Raw genomic sequence first — 26,239 nt, 5'->3', positions numbered from 1 at the left:
CCAATACTGCCGGGCACATGCCTAGTAGATACCCATCATTGCTGATAAATGCATCCATCCTACATATGTTATCACCCTGCTCCCATATCACTTGTTAATTCCTCCAGCATAGCACCTACCGATCTTATTTTGCAACTATCTCTTCATTTATTTGTCTTTCTGTTCTTTAAGGGCAAGAAAACTTCCTTATCTCCGTATCCAAGCTTACTGCCTGGCACAACGCCTGTATCCTGGCTTATGTACAACAAATATTTGCCAAATGAATGAATGAACCTGTGGTTAAGCGCACAGACTGGTGCTGAATGTTAACTTCCTCCTTGAGTGGAAGCTACAGGCAGGAAAGATGTATGCAGCTATTTTCACATTTCCACAAAGGATGGGAAACCCCTCCTATATTTACAATGACTCTTTTTTTTTAATGTCAAATGTTGACTTCCTGTTTATACATTATCTTTACCCTCCTATAGCCAGAGAGTCCCCAGCATTCAGGATGCTGCTGCATTGTAGATAGACATAAACAAGCAAAATATTGGGGGCTGGGAAAAGAAAGATTAATTAGTACACCAGTAGAGTGAGACTGGGGCAATGAGGTTTTGTGGGGGAGGATTTCATAGAGCTGAAGAAAAGTTGACTCTTGGCAGATGATTTTTTTTTTTTGAAGTTCGAATTCTCCCCGCATTCTGTCTGGAATACTAAGGCAATGTGATCATCGAAGTGTCATTGAGAAGGCAAACAACCCTGTCAGAGCTGTGGCCCCTTCCCCAGGAACTGTTCAGCCCCTCCCAGGGAGAAAGGTGGGTCATTCCAAGGGGGAAATGGAAGGGGAAGCCAGGAGAGAAGGAAAAGGGGGATGGGAAAGTTTTCTCCCCCTCCCCCACCCCCAGTAGACAAGATGGGCTGTTGGGAGGAGTTTTCTTACTGTTTCCGCAGAAAAGCGGAGGGTAGCATCACTAAAATGGTTGAAAGGAAAAGAAAGGAAGCCTATATCCTACTGCGGTGCAGAGAAATAGAATGAAGGAGAAAAGGAGTCTGCTCAAGAATGTGAAAGGTGGTCCCACAGGGGTGCAAAGGGCATCTCTACTGAGATGCTTGCGTTTACTGCTCTTACTGCCCTGGCTTATCCAGAGACGGTCATCAGTGAAGTCAGTGAAGGGAATTCTTTCTTTTTTTTTAACTTTTTATTTTATATTGGAATATAGCTGATTAACAATGTTGTGAGGATTTCAGGTGCACGGCTGAGATCAGCCATACGTATCCATGTATCCATTCCCCCCCAACCTCCCCTCCCATCCCGGCTGCCTCATCACGCTGAGCAGAGTTCCCTCTGCTGTACCGTAGGTCCTTGTTGGGTATCCATTTTAAATATAGTCGTGTGTACATGTCAATTCCAAACATCCATAACTTTCCTTCCCCTCATCCTTCTCCTGGGCAACCATAAGTTTATTCTCTAAGTCTGTGAGTCTGTTAGTGAAGGGAATTAGTGTTTGGGGGAAATAAACAGAATGAGGGCTTTTCAGAGAAAAGGCCTGATGGGGACCAGGAGGGGTAGTGTCTGATACCCAGTGTTAGGGTTTCCCTTTGTGCTTTGTAATTCTGTTAGTAAGGCATTTTTTAAACATTGAAAAAAGAGTAAAAAAAAGACAATTTAACAAACTGAAATTCAAGATTTCCCCCGAGATGGCAAAAGACATCCTTCAGTTATCAAATCCTACCCCCAGAAGGTGACTTTTGCTCAGAGGAGGGATGGGAGCTAATGCTCTTTGGGTACCAGAATACTCTGTGCTTGGTGGTTGACAAAAGTAACCAGTTAGTCCTCAGAGTACTGGGGAAGGATCACAGTAGGTAATATTTGTTGAATACTTTATGTGCCAGATTCTGTTCTCAGTGCATTAGATTTATTAACTCATTTAGTACATCGGGACATTTTGGGTAGGTACTTTTAGTATGCTCAATTTACAAAGAGTAAAGTGAAGCACAGAAGGATTAAATACACTTAAGGCCACTCCGTAAGAAATAGCAGGACTTTCCTGGTGGTCCAGTGGTTAAGAATCCACCTCGCAATGTAGAGGACATAAGTTTGATCCCTGGTCTGGGACGATCTCACATCCCACGAAGCGACTAAGCGTGTGCACCACAACTACTGAGCCGAATGCTGCAAAGACTGAGGCCCACACGCCCCAGAGCCTCTGCTCTGCGACAAGAGAAGCCATCACCAATGAGAAGGCCTCGCACCGCAACTAGAGAAAGCCGTCTCACAGCAATGAGAATCCGGCACAGCAATAAGTAAGTGAATGAATAATCGCAGAGCCCAGGTTCTAACCCAGGTAGGCTAGGTCCGGAGCTATCACACAGAGCTTAGCTTCTGTTTCCTTAAATTTGACACTGTCCACCCCACTTCAAGCTGAAGAAACTGACAAGTAGAGAGGTAAGTCCAATATTTAAATATTCAATATTTAAATGCCCAATTTCAATGGGCATTAAATATTAAATACTAAAATATTGGACTATTGGATATTCACTATATCCAATAATAAAATATCCAATATTTAAACCCAGTTCTGTCTTGATTACAAAGCTTATGTTTCACATGTATGCCCCCCCACCCCAGTAATCATGCCAAATGAATACCTTTCAAAGTAGATAAGTTGGGAAGCTACATGCTTATCTTAGAGATGTACCATCCTTCCTATTTTGGAAATTATTTAAATGCCAATTTATAAGCCACAGGATAAACTGGATTTATTGCTTACAAGTCACACACTGTTCTTGAAACCAGGTTAATGTCAGTGCTCCAACACTGTTCTCAATTTTCAGAATAGTTTTGACTACTCTAGGTCCTGTGTCTTACTGTATAAATTTTGAAATAAAATTATACATTTCTTTTTATTTATTTATTTATTTTTTAAAATTTCTTTTTAAAAAACCTGTTTGGTTTTTTACAAAAAACAGGGATTCTATTGACTAATTCAAACGGGGATTCCCTGTTTAACAGTTTTGAGACTTCTGATCCATGGACATGATATAGCTCTCTATTCATGTAGATTTTCTTGAATTTCCCATAGTTTTATAGTTTTCAGCCAACAGGTCTTACATATCTCTTGCTAAATTTATTCCTTAGTGTATTTATACTACTGTAAATGGAATTGTTTTATAACTTACTTTCTAAATGTTAGTTGCTAGTAAATAGAAATATAGTTGACTTTTGTATATTGTATCCTGCAACCTTGCTAAACTCACTTATTACTTAATAGCTTTTTTGTGGGTTCCTTGGGTTTTTCTATACAATATCATTTGCACATATAGTGTTACTCCTTCTTTATAATCTGTATGCTTTTTTCCTCTTGCTTTGCTCCACTGACTAGGCACTTCTGCTGCTGCTGCTGCTAAGTCACTTCAGTCGTGTCCGATTCTGTGCGACCTCATAGATGGGGGCCCACCAGGTTCCCCTGTCCCTGGGATCCTCCAGGCAAGAACACTGGAGTGGGTTGCTATGTCCTTCTCCAATGCATGAAAGTGAAAAGGAAAGTGAAGTCGCTCAGTTGTATCTGACTCTTAGCGACCCCATGGACTGCAGCCTACCAGGCTCCTCTGTCCATGGGAGTTTCCAGGCAAGAGTACTGGAGTGGGTTGCCATTACCTTCTCCGAGGCACTTCTATACATTGTTAAATAAAACTGGTAATCCTTGCCTTGTTCCTTATCTTAGGTAGAAAGCATAAAATTCTTCACATTGTAGTATATTAGCTGTCAGATTTTGTAGATGCAGTTGAGAAGATTTTTTTTAATTTATAATTTACTAAAACATTTCTATGGTAAAAGGATGTTGAATTTTGACAAATGCTATCTCTGCACTTATTAAAATGATCATATTGTTTTCCCCCATATTCTATTAATTTGTTGAATTACAGATTTTTTTTGGATGTTAGATTAGTCTTGTATAGCCCCTTGATCATGTGTATAGTTTTCTTATATGCTGCTAATATTTGGATGACTCATATTTTGTTGAGGAATATTGTATCTATATTCATGAGGGTTATTGGTCTGTAGTTTCTTTCTTAAGATGTCTTCATCTGGCTTTGGAATCAAGATAATAGTGGCATCATACAACGAGTTGGAAAGTGTTTCTTCCCCCTTTATTTTTTGAGAGTTTTTAGGATTGGTATTAACATCATTTCTTCTTTAAATGTTTGATAGAATTCACCAGTGAAACCATCTGAGCCTGGAGTTTTCTTTGTCAGAAGGCTTTTCAACTCCAAATTCTGTAATTGATATAGTGTTGTTCAAGCATTCTATTTTTTCTTGGGTCAGCTTCATAATTTACATCTTCCCCAGAAAGTGTCTGTTTCACCTAAGCAGTCATTTTTTTTTTTTTTAAGCAACCACCTTTCTTATCTTCCTTTTCTTAATACTGATTGATTGATTGATTGATTGTATCAGGTCTTGGTTGCTACATGAGGGATTTTCCTTGCAGCGTGAGGGCTCTTCATTCCAGTACAGCCTCTCTAGTTGTGGCACACAGGCTCCAGAGTGCATGGACTCTGTAACTGTGGCGTGTAGGCTTAGTTGGCCTGTGGGATTTTAGTTTCACAACCTGGGACTGAATCCACATCCCCTTAGGTTTTTCTATACGATATCTGCATTGATAAGCAGATTCTTAACCACTGGACTGCTGGGGAAGTCCTTAGGTATCACATTTAAAGGCATAAAGTTGTTCATACTACTAATAATGGATTGTTGTTTGGATCGGTTTTAATGTCTGAAGGATCTGTAGCAACATATTCTTTCATTACTGATATTGGCAATTTCTTTTCTTCTTGTTTGTCAGCCAGGCTTGAAATTTATCAATCCTATTAACTTTTTCAAATGACTGGCCTTTGGTTTTACTGGTTTTCTTTTTTCTGTTCTCTATTTCATTGATTTCTGTCTTTATAATTTCCTTCCTTCTGATTGCTTTGGGTTTAATTTGCTCTGCTCTTTTTCTAGTTTTAAAGGTGGAAACTTAGATCAGTGATTTGAGACCCTTCTTTTTTCCTCTTAAAGGCATTCAAAGCTATAAATTATTTCCTAAGTGCTATGTTAGCTACATCCCACAGATTTTGAAATGTGTTTTTGTTACCCTTCAGTACAAAATATTTTCTGTCTCTTGTGATTTCTTCTTCACACCAGTCAATATTAAAAGGGTGTTGTTTCATTTCCAAATACTTGGGATTTTCCTAGCTCTCTTATTGTTCTTAGTTTCTAATTTAATTGTGCTGTGGTCTGAGAACAAACTTTCAAAATTTACTGAGACTTGTTTATGGTCCAGAATATAATCTATCCTGATAAACCCATTGTGTGCACTTGCGTATACACTTTGCGGTTGTTGGGTGAAGTGTTTCTCTAAATACCAATTAGGTCATGGTGGCTAATACGGTTGTTAAGATTTTCTGTCTTTGCTCACTTTTGTTTGTTTATTCAATTTCTGAGAGACATTAAAATCTCCAGTTATGATGGCCTATTTCTACCTTTAATTATGTCCATTTTTGCTGCATGTATGTTGAAGCTGTTCCTGAGCACAGACAAATTTGTGATCTTTATGGCGTCATGAGTAATTAACACTCATCATTCTGTTATCTTTAGTAATAAATTCTTTTTGGAATTTATTTTTGTTTGATACTAATATAGCCTCTCTAGCCTTCTTGTGCTTAATATTGATATATCTTTTATTATCCATCTGAAAGAGGAGAGTGAAAAAGTTGGCTTAAAGCTTAACATTCAGAAAACTAAGATCATGGCATCCGGTCCCATCACTTCATGGAAAATAGATGGAGAAACAGTGGAAACAGTGGCAGACTTCATTTTCTTGGGCTCCAAAATCACTGCAGATGGTAACTGCAGCCATGAAATTAAAAAGACACTTACTTCCTTGGAAGAAAAGTTATACCAACCTAGACAGCATATTAAAAAGCAGAGATATTACTTTGCCAACAAAGGTCCATCTAGTCAAAGCTATGGTTTTTCCAGTAGTTATGTATGGATGTGAGAGTTGGCCTATAAAGAAAGCTGAGTGCCGAAGAATTAATTGCTTTTGAACTGTAGTGTTGGGAAGGACTCTTGAGAGTCCCTTGGACTGCAAGGAGATCCAACCAGTCCATCCTAAAGGAAATCAGTTCTGAATGTTCATTGGAAGGACTGCTGTTGAAGCTGAAACTCTAATACTTTGGCCACCTGATGCGAAGAACTGACTCACTGGAAAAGACCCTGATACTGGGAAAGATTGAAGGCAGGAGGAGAAGGGGACAACAGAGGATGAGATGGCTGGGTGGCATCACTGACTCAATGGACATGAGTTTGAGTAAACTCTGGGAGTTGGTGATGGACAGGGAAGCCTGGCATGCTGCGGTTCATGGTGTTGCAAAGAGTAGGACACGACTGAGTGACTGAACTAACTAACTAGTTTTCATCTATCTTTGCATTTAAACTATTTATTTGTTTTTTTCTTTAACTGGAATTTATTTTTCAGAGAAGTTTTAGGTGCAGAGTTAAAATGAGCAGAAAGCACAGAGAGTTTATATATACCCCCTGCCCTCAAACTCACACAGCCTCCCCACTACCAACCCCCTCCCTCCAGAGTGATACATATGTCACAACCAATGAACCTGCACTGACATGTCATTGTCACCCAAAGTTGATAGTTTACATCAGGGTTCACTCTTGGTATGTATCCTACAAGTTTTGGCAAATATGTAATGACGTGTCTCCACCACTGCTGTGTCATACGGAATAGTTTCACTGCCCTTAAACATCCTCTGTTCTCTGCCTGTTCATCCTTCCCCTTCCCTCTCCCCTGGCAACCAGTGATATTATATTTTTATTGTCTCCATAGTTTTGCCTGTTGCAGAATGTCATGTAGTTAGAATCACACAATATGTAGCCTTTGAAGACTGACTTCTTTCACTTAGGACGTGCATTAATTTCTGCATGTCTTTTTTGTGGTTTAACAGCTCTTCATGAAAAGTGAAACTGAAAGTGTTAGTCACTCAGTCGTGTCCGACTCTGCGATCACACGGACTGTAGCCCACCAGGCTCCTCTGTCCGTGGAATTCTCCAGGCAAGAATACTGGAGTGGGTAGCCATTCTTTTCTCCAGGGGATCTTCCCAACCCAGGGATCGAACCCAGGTCTCCTGCATCGCAGGCGGATCCTTGACCATCTGAGCCACCAGGGAAGCCCCATAGTTCTTCATGTGTTAGACTGTATTATGGACATCATGAATATGAAGTTGTGCCGATTTCAGACTCCACTACTTTTCACTGGTGAGAGTTGTTTTCCTTTCATCTCAGCAGATCATTTTCTCGCGGGGCTTGAACTTCGCCCCCTGCTTCTTGGGTGGCAGCTCCAGTCTGAGTGCAGACTCCTGTGTAGCTGGGCTGCTCTGAGTATTTTCTGCACACGTGTTTCAATGGTTTGGCGATCTCCACTTAGGACTCTTTCCTTTCTGGGTTCCCCCACTTTTTTCAGCATTCATCATTTCCTGACTTCACTTCTTTCATCCCTTAGGAGAGCAGGCAGAACTTGAGAGTTTCCCCTATATGCCTCTTTATCACACAAGCCACTGGGTGGACTACACTTAGCCCTGTGCAAAAAGCATTGGCCGCAGGGACTTCCCTGGTGGTCCAGCGGGTAAGTCTCCAGGCTTCCAGCGAAGGGCGAGTGGGTTCAATCCCTGGTCGGGAAACTAAGATCCCACATGCCCCGAGGTGCAGGTGCAGCCAAAAAAAAAAAAAGCTGTGGCACAGAGTCCACTTGTCTGACTCCTCATCTCCTCTTCTCCAAGCAACATGTAGCACCAGAGTCCAACTATTTCTCTTTCTTCAGTGCCCTTACGTAATTGCATTATGTATTCTATCCAAGTTCTAGAGTTTCTTTCCTTTTTTTATATATTAATTAATTTATTTTTGGCTGCTTCAGGTCTTAGTTGCAGCACCCAGGATCTTTCCTCGTGGCATGTGGAATCATCATCGTGGTGGGTGTGATTCTCTCTACCTGCAGCTCACGGACTCAGTTGCCCCAAGGGACATAGGCTTTTAGTCCCCTGACCAGGTATTGAACCCATGTCTCCTATATCAGAAGGCAGATTCTTAACCACTGGACCACCAGGGAAGTCCTCAGAGTTACCTTCCGTAGGAATGGTCCTAATACCCAGTAGAGCCTATAATGTCCAGGAGTAAAAGCCCATATCTCATTCTTATGAAATGGTAATTCTCAGCTTTATCACACATCTTACTCATCACAGTTTTCCTGAGTGACTCTGGCCTGCTTTCAAAAATCAAAGTCACCTCCACAGGATATAGATTCGTTTATTCGTTTGGAATACTAAAAATAATTTGCTATGGGCCCTGCAGTTGTTTTAAGAGATAAGTACCAAAGTAGTTCATTGCATAACTGTAATAAGTCTGTAATCTCTCAAGGTGACAGAGACTAATATTCTCTAATACCTGTTTTCCCCCTCTCTCTTAAAACAAGCAAAAACAATGCTGGTTTTTAGATATTGTGAACAAAAGCTATGTTTCCCAGTCTCTATTGCACTTAGATGTGACCAAGTACCTAAATTTTGGTCAATGGAATGGCAACAGAATTGTCAAGTTCAACTTCTGAGAAGTATTGTTCATGGCCAGTGGGGAGGGTACTATGGCCTGAATGTTCGTGTCCCTCTAAAATTCATGTTAAAATCCGAACATGCAAAGGTGATGGTATTAGAAGAGGGAGCCTTTGGGAGACACTGAAATCATGGTGGTGAAGCCCTCATGAGTGGGATCAGTGCCCTTATAAAAGAGCTCCAGAGAGATTCTTTGTCCCATCCACCTCGAGAGGACACAGTTAGAAGGCACCGCTATGAACTGAGAAGAGGCCCTCATTGGAAAGCAGCCGTGCTGGGACCACAATCTCAGACATCCAGCCTCCAAAATTATGAGAAATAAATTTTTGTTGTTTATAAAGGACCCAGTCTGTGGTATTTTGTAATAGCAGTCCAGATGGACTAAGACAGGAGGTGATCCCCCACCCCCAACTTTTTTCTTTTTTTTTGGTTCTTTCTTTTCCCTGCTGGCTGGAATGCTTTTGAGATAGCTGAGTTCATACAGCCATACATAAACTTGAGGTGGAAGGACTCTAATCCATAACACCACGGAACCTCTAAGCCTGCCCTGACTTGCCTACCAACTGATTTCTTTTATGTATATGAAAAATAAACTTACATGCAGTTTAGCCACTATCAGTTTGGATTTCTCTAAGACTAAGCCAAGGCAAATACAAATCAATGTTCTGGTCATTAAACTGAGGAGAAGAAGGGCCCCATTGTCTTGAAGTTAAATCTCCTGTAGCTGTAAGAATTATCATACTTAGCAGCCTACCAGTAATCACCCCATTTTGTTCTATTTACAAAGTGTGCTAAGTAAACTAGTCTTAACCTTCATGTTTCCCAGGCCTGAAGTTCAGCTTTGGCTGAACCTCTCTATAAAACGTCTTCCCAGGCATCACTGCTAAGCAAATCTATTTGTTGTTATTTGTCATTTAGTCCCTAAGTCATGTCCAGTACTTTTGCGACCCCATGACTGTAGCCCGCCAGGCTCCTCTGTCAGTGGGATTTCCCAGGCAAGAATACTGGAATAGGTTGCAACTTCCTTCTCCAGGGGATCTTCCTGACTCAGGGGTTGAACCTGTGTCTCCTGCATTGGAGGCAGATTCTTTACCATCTGAGCCACCTGGGAAGCCCAAGTAAATCTATGCCCTATTCCATATAAACTTCCTCCAATGACATGCTAAAGCATATTAAAAAGCAGAGACATTACTTTGCCAACAAAGGTCCGTCTGGTCAAGGCTATGGTTTTTCCAGTGGTCATGTATGGATGTGAGAGTTGGACTATAAAGAAAGCTGAGTGCAGAAGAATTGATGCTTTTGAACTGTGGTATTGGAGAAGACTCTTGAGAGTCCCTTGGACTGCAAGGAGATCCAACCAGTCCATCCTAAAGGAGATCAGTCCTGGGTGTTCTTTGGAAGGACTGATGTTGAAGCTGAAACTCCAATACTTTGGCTACCTGATTCGAAGAGCTGACTCATTTGAAAAACCCTGATGCTGGGAAAGATTGAAGGCAAGAGGAGAAGGGGACGACAGAGGATGAGATGGTTGGATGGTACCACCGACTCAATGGACGTGAGTTTGAGCAAGCTCCAGGAGTTGGTGATGGACAGGGAGGCCTGGCGTGCTGCAGTCCATGAAGTCACAAAGAGTCAGACATGACTGAGCCACTGAATGGAATGGAATGCTTCCATTCCCTTCTCCCTCAGTGCTATCCTGACTGATTGATTGATTCACTCATTCATCTGACAAGTATATATAAACGCCTGCCTTGAAGCCTGTCTTAATCTCAGTTCATCTTTGCGAACATACTGGATGAGGTGAGAGTCGACTGAAGCCTGCTACAAGCCTCAAGATGACCGACCCTCTTGCAAGAAAGACAAATATCATAAGGTATTACTAGTATGTGGAATCTAAAAGTGGTACAAATGAATTTATTAGACTCACAGATGTAGAAAACAAACTTATGGTTACCAAGAGGGAAAAAGGTAGGGTGAGAGATAAATTGGGAGATTGGGATTGATATATATACACATACACACACTGCTACATGTGAAACAGATAACTAATAATGACCTTCTGAACAGCAGAGGGAACTCAATGCGCTGTAAAGACCTACATGGGAAAAGAATCTAAAAATGAGTGGATATATGTATATACACCACTCATTTGTATATATATGATATATATATGTGATATATGTATATATACCACCCACATATATATATATACACACACAACAGTGTAACTGATTGACTTTGTTGTGCAGCAGAAATTAATACAACATTGTAAATCAACTATATTCATTAAAAAATAATTTTTTTAAATAAAAAAATTTAAAAGATGACCTTCTTGCAAATCTACATCCTAATTCCACCTTGCATCATTGCTTTAGCCTAAACAGAGCAAAAAATTAAAAACTAAGAGGCTGATTCCTGGAACAGAGCTGGAAAGGCTTTTAGAGGCCATCTAGTTCCACCTTCTTTTTTTTTAATTTAAGTCAACCAAGGCCCTGGTGTGCCAGCGACTTGCCCAAGGTGAAGAGACACAGCCAAGGTTGGAACCCGGAGGCAGATTTGCCCATCCCTGCACAGTCCTGCTCCTTCTTCAATCCCGATCTCCTTCATTCACACCTAATCTAAATACAAAGATCATACGCCTGTTATTTTGATTAGAAATAAAACATTTTACTTTAGGAGCCCTCCTGTATATCCTCAGTGTCAAAGGGAGAAGTTACCTTTGTTGTTTTTTTGTTTTTTTTTTTTTATTAGTTGGAGGCTAATTGCTTCACAACATTTCAGTGGGTTTTGTCATACATTGATATGAATCAGCCATAGATTTACACTTATTCCCCATCCCGATCCCAGAAGTTACCTTTGTTGATTGTCTTTGAAATGATTCCCAGCCGACTCTGAAGAATGAACACGCCCGCAGCCCAGACCAGGACCTTTTTTCCTCTGACTTGGAACCCTTGGGACTGAAGAAAATTAAGTCAGGTGGAAGTCACATGCTGACTTACAAGGTAACTTTTTAGTGCAAGTTTCCAGCCAAATGCCCTTTGCCCAAGGCGACTTCTCAGCAATTCCTCTGTAATTCCAACAGCCACTTGCTGTGACTGTTCTCCAACTCGCTGTGCTAGCAAAAAAAAAGTGGGAGGGGGAAAGAAAGTGTTCCCCTATTTCAAGGTGAGGCAACTGTCATCTACCATAAGCAGGAAGTTTCCAGAAGAGAGCTAGTGCTTCAGACCTGTGACCTTGGTCTCCTGCGGAAGCAGCTGCCAAGTTTACGATTTCAATCTGTATTCTCAGGGAGAGGAATGAATGCACTTAAAAACCTTCTTCTTCTTTTTTTAAAATTTCATTTAGTTGCCATTTCTAGTCCTACATAATGCTTCAGGGACACTGCAAGCTTTGTGGGCTTTTTATTGATTTACTTTTTAAGCACAGTATTTTTTTGCGCTCTGGCATTGTGTTCAGAGACAGAACCTGCCTCTAATTCAAACATCCTGGATTCAGTAACCACAAGTATCTTCTTGGAATATTAACTCTTAGTACTTTTCTGGGTCTCATGTGATTTTGGGGTAGTGACCTGGAACAGCCATTGGGTATTTAAACATGGATTCCCACTCCATTGGTCTTCCCTGCTGGCTCAGTGGTAAAGAATCCACCTGCCAAGCAGGAGACGCAGGTTTGATCCTTGGGTCGGGAAGATCCCCTGGAGAAGGGAATGGCAACCCACTCCAGTATTCTTGCCTGGGAATCCCATGGACAGAGGAGCCTGGTGGGCTACAGTCCATGGGGTCGAAAAAGAGTTGAACATGACTGAGTGACTAAACCACCACCTACCACCTCCCACCCCACTTTCTGGTCCTGGGAGCGGAAGGTCAGAAGAGCTCATCCACCAATACTTTATTTCCACCCCCTGACCCAGCAGGTTTTTGACTTTAGTTATTCCACCAAAAAACGACAAAGCAGACACTAAAATGAGAAGGCTGGCAAAAGTCCTGAGGGTCTGGGTTCAAGGAAGCACTTTCACATGTGAGCCTTTGGAATTAAAATCAGTATGCATGGTTCACTGTATAAAAATAGCAGAATGAATATAAGAAAAAAAAATCTACTATTCTCTGGCTGGGCAAAACAAACAGGGTCTATGGAATCTGAAAATACTTCAAAGCAGAAACAAACATTAAAAGGAAATCTTTAAAGAGAGACAAAGTAAATATTAAAAGTCTTTTTGGCTCAGAAGCTAAGGCTGTCCTAAGAGGTTATGTACAGACCTCGCTTGTTTATCTTAGGACATTTGTGAGCCAGGCAGACCTGCCAAGTTGCAAGAATAAAACAGGCTTTTAACCTTTTAAATAAGTTAAATAAAAGAAAAAGTAACACAGGTAGAACAAAGCATCAGAGCCACACTTTCTTCGGGAAGTTTTCCACTTTGCTGCAGTTGAAAGACCAGAGTTGCACTGCAGTGATTCCACATCTGCAGATTAAAATCCAGGGGCACCCATAGGAGTTAGGATGGAAGAAAATAAAAGTATCCTGCCTTGCCAGGTGTGGTGTATGCACAGATCAGAAGGAAGTGCTGTTGTTCTGCAATTTTTCATGTTCAAGGCACAGGACATTTCCAAACAGGATTTGGCCTGTGTAGTCTTAGCTTTGAATTTTTCAACTTTTTCTTCCTGGTACTCACAGCATTTTATCTACACTCCACGTTGCTATTGATACTGTAATCTACCCCCCCCCTTTTTTTGAGCATCTGGAGTCTAAGAAGGTGTGGGCAATAGAGTGGGAGTCATAGTTTCCATCCCCCATGAATATGCTTGGTCCCTGATCTTATCTCTAGGACAGAGCAGGGCATAAGCTAGCGAGTGTAAGAAGAGAGGGGCTTGAGCAAGGTGGAATGAATATGAGAAATGGAATCCTTGAGTCTTCAGGATCAAGGCAGCTCGTCGTGGGGCCCAAGACCTGAAAGAGGCCAGTGGGATCACCTCTGCTCAAGATTCCTGAAATGGTTAGCCAACTTCTCCTTGGAAACTTCAGAGGTCTTTCTGGCAGACACAGAGTTGGAGCACTTAGACTCTTGTCAAAAATGGATTTAGCAGCCCAGCATCAAGGAATGTGGGCTTCCCGGGTGGCACAGTGGTAAAGAACCCGCCTGCTAACGTAAGAGAGGCAAGCGACGCGGGTTCGATCCCTGGATTGGAAAGATCCCCTGGGGGAGGAAATGGCAACCCGTTCCAATATTCTTGCCTAGAAAATTCCGCAGACAGAGGAGCCTGGTGGGCTACAGTTCACAACTGAGCAACTGAGCACACAGCATATTAAGAAATATGGTTAGCGGCTAATGTCCAGCTGTTATTGCTTTCAGAGTCTGCCCAGGATTTTTCTTTTCTTTATATACAATCTGGCTAAACAAAACATTTATTATTTTAACTTTAAAAAAAAAAGCCTTTTATATTGGAGTATAGCTGATTAACAATGTTGTGATAGATTTAGGTGCACGGCAGAGTGACTCAGCCATACACATACATGCCTCCACTCTCCCCCAGACTCCCCTCCCATCCAGGCTGCCACGTGACGTTGAGCAGACTTCCCTGGGTGCTACAGTAGGTCCTTGTTGGTTATCCATTTTACATAGAGCAGTGTGTACATGTCCGTCCCCAGCTCCCTAACCATCCCATCCCCCATCATAACCCCCCTGGTAACCACACGTGCGTTCTCTAAGTCTGTAAGTCTGTTTCTGTTTTGTAGATAAGTTCGTTTATATCATTTCTTTTTAGATTCCACATTTAAGGGATATCATACGATATTTCTCTTTCTCTGTCTGACTTACTTCACTCAGTATGACACTCAGGTCCATTCATGTTGCTGCAAATGCCTGGGCTTCTGAGCTATCAGCCTTCTCTGGCAGCCCCCAGTCAGTGGCTGAGCAAGGTGGTGGTACAAAATCCTGGCCACTCCAGCCCAATGTGGGAAGTCTCTCTCTGCCAATCTTGACTTTAGAGCTTCACGTTAGCTCAGCAGAGACTTAGTCCGACGTGTAGCATCACTGTCTGAAGGCTGTCCTATTCAATCTTGGCAACAGAAAGTGGACATTAGGCAAAAACTAATGAAATCTAAATGGTGTATGGACTTTAGTTAATAATAATGATGTATCCATATTGGTTCATGGCAGTCCAGTTGTTAAGACTTCACCTTCCAATGCAGGGGGTACAGGTTCAATCCCCAGTTGGGGAACTAAGATCCCACGTGTCTCATGGCCCAAAAACCAAAACATAAAAACAGAAGAAATGTTACAACAAATTCAATAAAGACGTTTAAAAAATGGTTGACACAAAAAAAATTTTTAAAAAGTTGTTACATATGCACCACGTGCGTACATGCTAAGTCACTTTAGTTGTGTCCAACTCTGTAACCCTACGGACGGTAGTCCTCCAGGCTCCTCTGTCCATGGGATTTTCCAGACAAGAATACTGGAATGGGTTGCCACGCCCTCCTCCAGAGGATTTTCCTGTCACAGGGATCAAACCTGCGTCTCGTCCATCTCCTGCATTGGCGGGCGTGTTCTTTACCACTAGGACCACCTGGGAAGTCCATGTATGCCTCACACAACTGTTAGATGATAACATTAGGGGATTTTGGAGGTGGGTTATATTGAAACACTCTGTACTCCCTTCAACAATTTTTCTGTAAACCTGAAACTGTTGTAAAAGACAAAAAAATTATTTTTTTAAAAAATCACCCACTTATATTGTTTAAATTAACTTTCCTATATTTAGTTAACATCTGCCTGTCAATCATTTTATTCAATGCCATTCAGTCTTAAAGAGTAGCTCCAGATCTGAACTCTACCAATAGATAAACTCTGGACAGAGGGACTACTGTCTTCTCTGATGTATTCCTCTGTCAGTATGACCTATTTGTGGGGAGTGGTTTGCTTAATCAGCAGTGAAGTGATGCCCTTCCAGTTGTCCTCTGGCCAGAGATCATCACACTGGTGTGTGATGAGATACAGAACCTGTAGCAGAATGTGTACCGACTACATCATTAATGCATTGTTTAGTCCGGCTGACTTGTTTCCATAGCAAGGCTTTCTCAATGAAGGAAGCTGTGTGTTGCCTCCCCTCTGCCTCAGCCTGCTCGTCTCGTGCTGACCGGGTCACTGATCCGCCACAACCTTCAGCACCGTTTCCTCCTTCCACGTATAAACACACTTGACGTCCAGTGCGTTCCTGCTGCCCACCAGCTTCTAGTAAGTGGGACTAACTGGGATAGAAATCCTACAAAGAGTATGCAAAGACTGCTCAGAAGGAGGGCACTGGTGAGAAGGTGTGACGGTGTGGAAGTGGCAAAGCCCTCACACTGAGTCCTAAGACTTCCAGTCTTCTCCTGGATCCAGAGAATATCCAGCCACTGACCGGCTGTGAGTAAGGACCTTCCCCTGCCCAGACCTCATTTCCCTCATCTGTAAAACAAGGTGGTGGACTCCAGTAATTTCCGAGGGTATTCAGATTTTCATTTTGTTTTTGTCTACTGGCCATGCCATGTGCCATGTGGGATCTTAGTTCCCCAGCCAGAGGTTGAATCCACGCCCCTTGCATTGAAAGCACGGAGTCTTAACCACTGGACTGCCAGAGAAGTCCATGTTTTTTTTGGTTTTGCTTTTTGGGAACATTCTAGTTTTTGTGCTCCAGGATTCAATTATTTTCTTCAATCTTATAGAAGTGTAGCTGATTTACAGTGTTGTGTTAATTTCTACCATAGAGCAAAGGGACTCAGTGATGTATATACACACACACACACACACACACACACACATTCTTTTTTATATTCTTTTCCATTATGGTTTATCACAGGGTATTGAATATAGTTCCCCGTGCTATACAGGAGGACCTTGTTGCTCACCCATTCTATATACAATAGTTTGCATCTGTTAATCCCCAACCCCCTGCTATAGGATTCAACTCTGGAGTCAAACGACTTCCGCATCCATACAGTCCCTTGGCTGGGCTCTTCCACAGTCTTGGTGTCCCCATCACACCTGCCACCATTTTGTCTCCTACAGCGTTTCATCTGGTGACAAATCTGCTGGCTTCAGCACGGGAATGTCACTGTGATGGCCAGCTGCCAGGCCCAAAGATAAGAGAACTAGAGAGTCGGGGGGGGGGAGGTGAAAGGCCTTCTCAGCAACATGTATCCCCCAATGACTGAATGATGCTTCCGTGAAGCATGTCAACACGTGTGGAGTTTTCCATTTCCGCATATAGAGAGCTTGGAGGTCACCACTCTGTCCTAACAACAAGTAAAAAGATAAACAGACTGAAAAGTCAGTAACTCCTCTGGGATTCATAAGAGGCGGGGAGGACAGAGTGCAAACCACTGCAGCCAGGACTGAAGAGACGTACCAGTGAAGGCAGGAAGTCGCCACTTAGTGGAGCAGAGATACACAATCAGAACCACAGCAGAAATCATGCTGGGGTGAACAGTCACTGACGAATTGCTGGGGGCTCAGTAAGGACAACTCTGAAGGTTTAAAACTCCAAGGGGACCCAGCACTGTGAGATTTACCTCCAGGAGCTCAACCAGATTCCCACAGAGAAAAATCCCCCGGGGCTTCCAGCAAAGGTAAGGGGCAGGAAACCATTTGAAACATTCCAGAGCATTCCATTCTTCTTTTTCAATTTTTACTTTACATTGGAGTATCATTGATTAACAATATTGTGTTAGTTTCAGGTGTATAGCAAAGTGATTCAGTTATACATACACATATATCTATTCTTTTTCAAATTTTTTTCCATTTAGGCTATTACAGAATGTGGAGCAGAGTTCCCTGTGCTATCCAGTAGGTCCTTGTTGGTTATCTATTTTAAATATAGTAGTGTGCATATTTCAATGTTTCAGTGATAGTGAAGTCATGTATGGGTGTGAGAGTTGGACCATAAAGAAAGCTGAGCGCCGAAGAATTGATGCTTTTGAACTGTGGTGTTGGAGAAGACTCTTGAGAGTCCCTTGGACTGCAAGGAGATCCAACCAGTCCATCCTAAAGGAAATCAGTCCTGAATATTCATTGGAAGGACTGATGCTAAAGCTGAAATTCCAATATTTTGTCCACCACCTGATGCGAAGAGTTGACTCTTTGAAAAGACCCTGATGCTGGGAAAGATTGAAGGCAGGAGGAGAAGGGGACGACAGAGGATGAAATGGTTGGATGGCATCACCGACTCGATGGACATGAGTTTGAGTAACCTCTGGGAGTTGGTGATGGACAGGGAGGCCTGGCATGCTGCAGTTCATGGGGTCCCAAAGAGCCAGACACAACTGAGCAACTGAACTGAACTGATACGTCAATCCCATACTTCTCCCCTGCCCCCATTTCCTGCTTGTCTTTGAATTCTGTCTTCAGCGAAAACTAGTTAACCAGAGTCTACCTTGCTGTGATCAGAGCCTAACTGACCTGGGAAGGGAAATACTCAACTCCAGCCCACCTGAACCATCCTCTCCTAAAGAGGCTGGAGTGAACACGGCCCTGATGATACCTTGATTTCTGCCCAGGGATGCTGAGGTTGGACTTCTGGCCTCCAGAACCTTGAGATATTAAATGCCTGTTTTTGTTTTGTATTGTAATTTTATTTATTTATTTTACTTTTGGCTGTGCTGGGTCTTCACTGCTGCACAGGCTTTTTCTCTAGTTGTAGTGAGTGGGGGGCTGCTCTCTAGTTGCAATGCACGAGCCTCTATTGCAGTGGCTTCTCTTGTTGCCGACCACGGGCTCTAGAGCACAGGCTCAGTAGTTGTGGGGTGCGAGTTGAGTTGCTCTGTGGCATATGGGATCTTCCTGGACCAGGGATTGAACCTGTGTCTTCTGCATTGGCGGGCGGATTCTTATCCACTGAACCAGAAGGGAAGCCCACGCCTGTTGTTTTAAGCCTCCAAGTTCATGGTCATTTCTCACAGCTGCCTCAGGAAACAAACCCACCCTCTTGCTGAATTTCATCTTCCTTTCGTATAGACTTTTCTTTCTCTAGTACACAAAGCCTCTTTTATCTGCCAGGACGTGGCAGGGTAACACTCTCCAATTGGAGAGCTTAATAAAGGGACTGTTTACAAAGGCCTTGAGCAGTCAGGAGACAGGAGACAGTGCTATTCTGCAGGTGGGTGCAGTCAGGGAGACACCGCCGCCCTGGGCCTGTGGGGGTCGGAGGGACAGAGCTATGGGGAGAGGGCCATCGACAGGAGTGTCAGGGACACGGCCACCCCGGGCGACACAGCAGGAAGGGGAGTGAGGGGAATAAACACCTTCGTGTCCTCTCTCTTCCCTCTGACCTCCTGCCTGAGGCCTCGATTGGCTGAACCTAAACCAGGAGCCAGAGGCAAAGGAGCCATTCAGGTCAGCCTCCTGGATGCAGAGGAGAGCGGAGATGCAGAGGTGGAGGGGACTTAGGGGCCCATGGAAACATCCAGACCAACTGCATCTAGACCGTCTGTCCAGCAGGCTGGTTTTGTGGGTCCAAGCTCTCCTCCGAAGGAAACTGTCTCCTCATCTGTAAAATGACTTTTTTTCTGTTTTTTTTTTTTTTTTTAAAGCCATGCTGCAGGGCTTGTGGGATCTTCGTTCCCCAACCAGAGATGAACCCACACACCCTGCCTCGGAAGCTCGGAGTCCTAACCGCTGGACCACCACGGAAGTACCCAAAATGAAGGGTTTGGACCAGGAAGCCTCTGAGAGCCCTTTCGGGGATCTGAGGCTCACGGTTCCGGAAGCAGACTGATCGCCCTCCCAGGCTAAGGCAGATCCGAACGTGCCTGAAGTCCCATAACTGTTTCTTTCCTCGCATCTCTTCTCCGGGACGCCCCTCAGATCTGGGCGGGCATCGCAGTGCACGCGGCCCAGAGCATCTCCCGGGAAAGGGGCCGGCCGAGCTCCCTCAGGGATGCTGGAAAAGGAAGGCCGAGGTCCGAAGAACAAGAAGGTGCTCTGGACAACCAACGGGGAGAGGCCAGTCCCTCAGCCATCGGGGAGTCAGCGCTCGGGGGGCCCCGGCCCTCGGGCTGGCTGGCCAGGCACAGAGGAGGCTGCCAGCCCCGCGCAGCTGGTAATCATTAGCCAGAAAGCCAAACTGCGGGAAGTTCCAAGGGTCCTGACCAAGGAGCAGACACCAAACCTTCCCTGCCGCCCTGGGGCGTTCTGTTCTGTACTCGGGCTGCTTTTGCAACCACCCCTGTCTGCTCCTGTTTCACGGAAACTCCTTTTGAAGATAGAGGGTGAAGCCAGGAGACCCTCCAGGGCTGAAAGTGCAGAAAGTGTTACCTCCCCCCAACGCCCATTCCCATATCTTGGGTGGGCTGGGAGGTACAACAGATTCCTCTTTTGTCCCTAAACCCTGCGTCTCCTGCATTGCAGGTGGATTCTTTACCAACTGAGCTATCAGGGAAGCCAAGTAAAGGAGATTACCCTAAAAAAAAAACAAACCCTGCATCCGGAAGTTACCCCACCCCTGGTAGCCTGACACTGTCTGCTGGCTGGGATTGCAGCTGCGCTGGGTCTCTCCTGTCAGGCACCTTTGCATCCTCTGACCTCTGCTCTCCATGTGCCTAAGAGGGCTGTGAGTAACTGCTTCCTCCATCCTTTTCCAAAGACAGCCCTCCTCAGGCAGACAGAAAGGGCTAAAATCCAGGAGGATTCCATTTGACATAAATGAATGTGAATCACAGTCAGTCAGTCGTGTTCGACTCTTGCGACGCTATGGACTGTGGCCCGCCAGGCTCTTCTGTCCATGGGGATTCTCCAGGAAAGAATACTGGAGTGGTTGCCATTCCCTTCTCCAGGGGATCTTTCCAACCCAGGGATGGAACCCAGGTCGCCCTCATTGCAGGCAGATTCTTTATGGTCTGAGCCACCAGGCAAGCAGAGTTAACCCCTCACACCCACACCCAGACATCCCGAGTTAGAACTCCCACCCAGCGCCTAGCAGCTGTGTGCTTCTGTGCACATTATTTCCTTCTCCAAGCCTCATTATCTTCATTTGTAAACTGGGGATAATTGTAGTACTGTTGACCCTTGAACACCACGGTGGGGGTTCAGAGGACCACCACCCTCCACAGAGTCAACCCTCCATATCCAACATTCCGGATCTGTGGATTCAACCAACCCCAGGTAGGGTAGTAACTGTATGTATTTACTGAAAAAATGGTGGCTCAGTTGGTAAAGAATCCACCTGCAGTGCAGGAGACCCCGGTTCGATTCCAGGGTCGGGAAGATCCCCTGGAGAAGGGAGAGGCTACCCACTCCAGTATTCTGGCCTGGAGAATCCCATGGACTACAGTCCATGGAGTTGCAAAGAGTCAGACACGATTGAGCAACTTTCACTTTCTAATAGGGACTCACGCAGCTCAAACCTGTGTTGCTTAAGGATCAACTGTACTCCCCTGATAGGGAAATGTAGGGATTAAACATGAGACGCTGTGTATGAAGCACTTAGCACAAAGCATGACTCGTAGTAAGTGCTCAATAGACGGCAGTCCCCCAGTTTATTTCCTGCCTACTTTAATTCCAGTAAGGGTAGGCAAACGGGTGCATGCTACTCTCAAAACCATTGCAAACTTGGTCTAGACTTAGGCGGCGCTCACAAATTTGTCCTCTGAGAAAGCCACAAAATTCTTTTGTAAGTCATGATCCCTTCCTGGGTTTGTTTTTTTTTCTTTTATCAGCTATATTTAGCTCTTAAATTTTATATCTCAGCTTGAAATCTTAAAGTCATCCTTCCAAAAGTACAAGTGGTTTAGCCAATGGCATTTACAAGCAAGTTGTTTTTTTGGTTCTTTTTTTTTTCCCCAGAAATAACAATAGGTCAGAGGTGAGACTGATTTCCATAACTCCAAAGATAAATAAGGTAAACTTCATTTAATCAAAGAATCCAATTTGGCAAGTCCAATTCTGAAGACTAGTTATTCCAGTTTTATTAAACTTCCAAGAGAACATTTAAGCTTTTTCTCGAAGGTTGTAAGCTGTCTCTCAGGGACCCTGGGTCTGGGTAAACACCCCACCCCCACCCCCAGCTCACAGTTGAAATTGTTGGTGTTTTTTCAATCTCAAATACTAGCTACTTCTTTTTTCCAGCCTGCCACCCAAACATCTAAGCTTAATCCAAACTCTTCTACACATAATAACATTTTTTTTTAAAGATTTTCTTGATGTGGACCATTTTTAACGTCTTTATTGAATCTGTTACAATATTGCTTCTGTTCATGTTTTGGTTTTTTGGCCATGAGGCATGAGGGGTCTTAGCTGCCTGACTAGGGATCAAACCCACATTGGAAGGCGAAGTCTTAACCACTGATCCACCAGGGAAGTCTCCATAGTAACATATTTATTGAGTCCTTACTATGTGCCAGACACAATTTTAAATGCTTTATGTGGACTAAGTCATTCTCGTATAACGTTGTTATAATATAAGTACTATTATTATCATCTCTCTACACGAAATATTATTTTGGGAATTTGCATAAGAGGATCTAGCTGATATGGGGCAGAGCAGGGATTTGAGGCCATCGAGTCTGGCTACAGAGCTGGCTCTTGCCCACTGAACCCTATCCCCTCTCCTAAGAGAGGTGACGTTTCCCAGGGACACAGTTCGCACAAGAATCCCAACTCTCCGTGTTCACAGCAGCACCCTTCCTCCATAGAATGTTCTGTCCTAGCCCCGTTTCTCCCAGCCTATTCTCAGGGGACATCCCTTACCAGAAACACGAAAGAAACACCCAACTAACAACAATGTCCTTCTTACCTCTGTCAAAGGGGGCTGCAAAAATATTCGAGGCAGGGTGGCTCAGACTTGGGGGAGGGGCTCCAAGTCCAACCTCAGCATTAGCTGGCTGGGCGCCCTTAGTCAAGTCATACCACATCTTCACCCTTACGTGCTCACCAGCAGAGCAGGGGACCAGGCAGAAACCACCTTCCAGGGCTTCTGTGGGGATTGCGTGAGCATATCTGTGCTCAGCACAGCGCCGGGTTCAATAAGGAAGCTGTCATCATTAAGGGAGATCAATAGCAGCTATTATGAGTATTGATCGTACAGTCCATCACTGTGAGTAGAACTGAGAAGGGCACATTCTGAGAAGACTCAGAGAGAGCCCAGGTTGTCATAGACGCTCTCTGGGGCCCTGTCCATTATCCACCCCTGACCCTGAGGACCAGCTGCCTGAGACGGAAGGGTCACCCCTGAGCCTGCCTGGCACACGACACCTGTGGGTTCTCCAGGGCGGGAAAGGGTCATTAAGTAGAAGGTGATGCGGAGAAGCAAATGAGAACCCAGACAGGACCAAGCTGGAAACCCCTCTGTAAATCAACCCTGTCCTGTAAGCAGTCATTTTCTCCCTAGACATGACATTACCTGTCCCAGGTTAGCAGTTCTGAATATTGATTTCAAAACTTGCTTTCCACTTGGCCCCTTAACACACAGTCAGGTGAAAACGGAGCTGCTTTGTCGGGAGAGGGAAGAGGAGGCTCCTGGAGCATCCACTTGTTGAACTCCTCCCCAAAGGGACCGGTGTCCCTTCGAAAGGGCACCGAAAGTCTTTAGACCACAGCTTGAGAAACATATTCCAAGAGAAACAAACGCATAGTCATCCCTTGGCTCCTTCCGCCCCCCGCCCCCAGGACCGGTTCCAAGATACTTGAGGGTACTAAAATCCACCCATGCTCAAGTCCTTTTCATAAAAGGGCATGTGTGCTCAGTCGCTTCAGTTGTGTCTGACTCTTTGCAACCCTATGGATTGTAGCCTACCAGGCTCTTCTGTCCATGGGATTCCCCAGACAAGAATATTGGAGTGGGTTGCCATGCTCTCCCCCAGGGGATCTTCCCTATCCAGGGATCGAACCCTTGTCTTTTATATCTCTGGCACTGGCAGGGAGGTTCTTTACCACTAGTGCCACCTAGGAAGCCCATAAAATGGAACAGTACTTGCATATAACCTACATACATCTCCCTTATACTTTAATTCATCTCTAAAACCTAATACAACAAGAATGTAAATACAATCTAAATGTAAATACAATCTCAATGCAAATAGGATTTAAATGCTATGCAAATAATCACCTGCGAATTCAAGTTTTACTTTGGGGAACTTTCTGGAATTTTTTTGGAGATGGCCTTCCGAGGTTGGTTGAATGCAGAACCTGTATACGATATGAACTTTGCTCTTAGTGAACTTAGAGTCTAGTGAGCTGGTGGCTACAGGTTTGCACTGGCTGGTAAGTGAATTCCAGGGTTCCTTGTTTAAAGTTCAAGTCCTAACAAGGCACTGTTGCTACCTTCTACAGAACCCTGAGGCTTTTCAGTTGCAAAAGTTTCCTTCATGTTTATACTGCACATGGTAGATAGGGGCTGGGTGAAGCATGCCTGCATCGTTCACCTGCTTCAGTAAAATAATTTATAAAATTAACTTATCTCTCACAACACTTCTGTCAGGTGGGGTTATTATTGTCTCATTTTGCAGATGAGGAAACTGAGGTTGAAGACATTTAACGTGTGTGAAGTCACCCAGCTAGACAATGCAGGAACCCAGAGTCAAACCCCATCTTGGTTTCAGAGGATGGCGGCCTGAACTCAGTATAGATTCCCTCTCTGCACTTACGAGTTGTTATCTCCAGCCTCAGTTTCCTCATCTGTAAAATGGGGATGATAATGATAACTGCCACCTTCAGAATGGTGCCTGGCACATAGCCAGTGCTCAACAAGTGTTAGTATCTGTCTGGGGATCACCAAATAATAGGTTATGACTCATTTGTCCAACTCACTCTCTCATTTATTTGGTTGGTTAGAATACTGGAGTGGGTAGCCTATCCCTTCCCCAGCAGATCTTCCTGATCCAGGGTTTCCTGCATTGCAGGCAGATTCTTTACCAACTGAGCTATCAAGGAAGCCCAGAAAACAGTGCAAGGCAGTACGTCGATAAGGAACCAAATGCATCCTGCAGAGAAATAAAGGCCATAGGAGTTCAGAGAAAGGACATTTGAAACGCTCCACTTACTATTGCTTCATAAAATTTTGAGCACTCTTCGTGCAGAAGCCCTGCTGAGCTCACTGCGTCAGGCCAATGTCAGCATGTGCTGCCAGGGCCAGCCTCTCGGCCACCAGCTGGGGCATGTCCTTAACAAGCCACATGCTGCCTTCCCGGTAGACCAGTTAGCTCTACCACAGACAGACATCCAAGTCTCCAGGGACAACTGGGTTCTGTCCATTAACACATGGCACTGGGGCCGTGTGCCATACCCCCATGCTGAGAAACAGCTCAAGGTGTGTGTCCTCAAGACAGCAGGTGGGCGGGGGGACGGGGTGGGTGGGAGGAGGGCATCAGGGGCCAGGAGGACCCAGGTCCTGAGAAACAGCCGGACCCCAGTTCATCAAGTAAAAAATGCCTTTTCCTTGTGCATACACGTGGTCCTTTCTCTCTGAATCTATTCAGAGGCGAAGGTCTTTATGAACCTTCCCTGATATTCCAGGACTCCCCTCCCCATGCCGCCTCTCTCCAAGAAAAGAAAGCAAAAGAGAAAAGAAATCAGGGAATCCCCAGAATTCTGCTCTAGCATTTGCCACACCAGGCAAACAACAGCGTGCTTCCAGAGACCCCAGAATTAAAGTTAAATTTGGAAAGAAAGAGGGAAAAGAAAGGCTGACCTCCCCCGGAGTCCACTCACCCACCGCTTATCCCCATCAACCAGAAAACGCCCCCAGCCCGAGGCTTAAAGGTCAAGCCCTCGCTTTGCTCAATAAATGCCAAGTGAGCCCAGGGCGCTCAGCCCCCGGTTCCTACCTCGTGGACAGTGGTCCCCGGTCGCCTCTCTCCCCCAGGCATCACCTGCTACTCCGGATCCAGCATCTCTGCTCGGGAAGCCGAGCGCCTCTCGTGTGGGAGAGGTTCCGCGGAAGGAAGGGGAGGGCAGGCTGAGATCACCGACGTGGGGAGGGGTGGGTCTCCCGAAGCAAGCACTTGGTTCCAGGGGAAAGGATGTTTTGTAAGTTTTGGCTTGAGTGTCCAGGGGCAGAACAGGAAGTGTGCACTAGGGCTGGGAGCCCAGGGTGCATCTCCGCAGCCTCCCTTTAGAGGGAGCTTCCTGGGGTCGCTCAACTGCGGCCCGGTTTGGAATGCAAAGCTCCGTCTGAATCCTGGAGCTTTCCCCGCCCTACGCTTTCCTCCAGCACTTTTTTTTTCTACTTAATGGACCGTCAGCTTCGTTCCTGACAAGCTGGAAAAATTTCCCTCGGCTTAAACTTGGCTCAGGAACACTCTCCCCTTGTGAAAAAACTTCTCCTGTTACACAGTTCAGATTGAAAAAAAAAAAGAGAGAGAGCTATTTGTTTGGCCAACTTTTGTACTAGGGACATTTTTGATGAATTTCCTCCCCTCTCTGAACCTCTGGATTCCAAGAAATATACACACCCACATCCCTCCTGACTTGTTTTTTCCCTACCCCTCTAATGAAAAATAACAAAAATAATAATTGGTGAAAGATGGCAGAGAAAATGTCCTTAGTTTGTGGGCTCCTGGGGTCCTTCCTGGGTCAGCCTCCTCCCACCCCCAAACACACCTTTGCCCACTGGCCACGTGTGTTGTGTGTCAAAGGAG

The 26,239-nt window shown here is 44.5% G+C and overlaps 1 protein-coding gene across 2 annotated transcripts in view; it reads right to left on the bottom strand.

The window, feature by feature from the left end:
* Positions 1-25,666, bottom strand: part of TACC1 (transforming acidic coiled-coil containing protein 1) — a 120,097-nt gene extending 94,431 nt beyond the window's left edge. The window contains exons 1-2 of one of the 2 annotated variants that reach the window (XM_043893934.1): positions 25,427-25,666; positions 11,490-11,592 (exon numbers count right to left, since the gene is read on the bottom strand). Coding sequence is in view for 1 of the 2 variants with exons in the window: in XM_043893931.1 (XP_043749866.1) it covers positions 11,490-11,592; positions 25,427-25,468 (145 nt within the window). In the remaining variant the exon portion in view is untranslated. The remainder of the gene's footprint in view (positions 1-11,489; positions 11,593-25,426) is intronic. The other variant, XM_043893931.1, reaches the window with a different exon arrangement.
* Between the last annotated feature and the right edge of the window lie 573 nt (positions 25,667-26,239).

Source organism: Cervus elaphus, chromosome 32, assembly GCF_910594005.1.
Source record: "Cervus elaphus chromosome 32, mCerEla1.1, whole genome shotgun sequence".
Taxonomy (NCBI): domain Eukaryota; kingdom Metazoa; phylum Chordata; class Mammalia; order Artiodactyla; family Cervidae; genus Cervus; species Cervus elaphus.
This window is presented reverse-complemented; position numbering and strand designations above follow the sequence as displayed.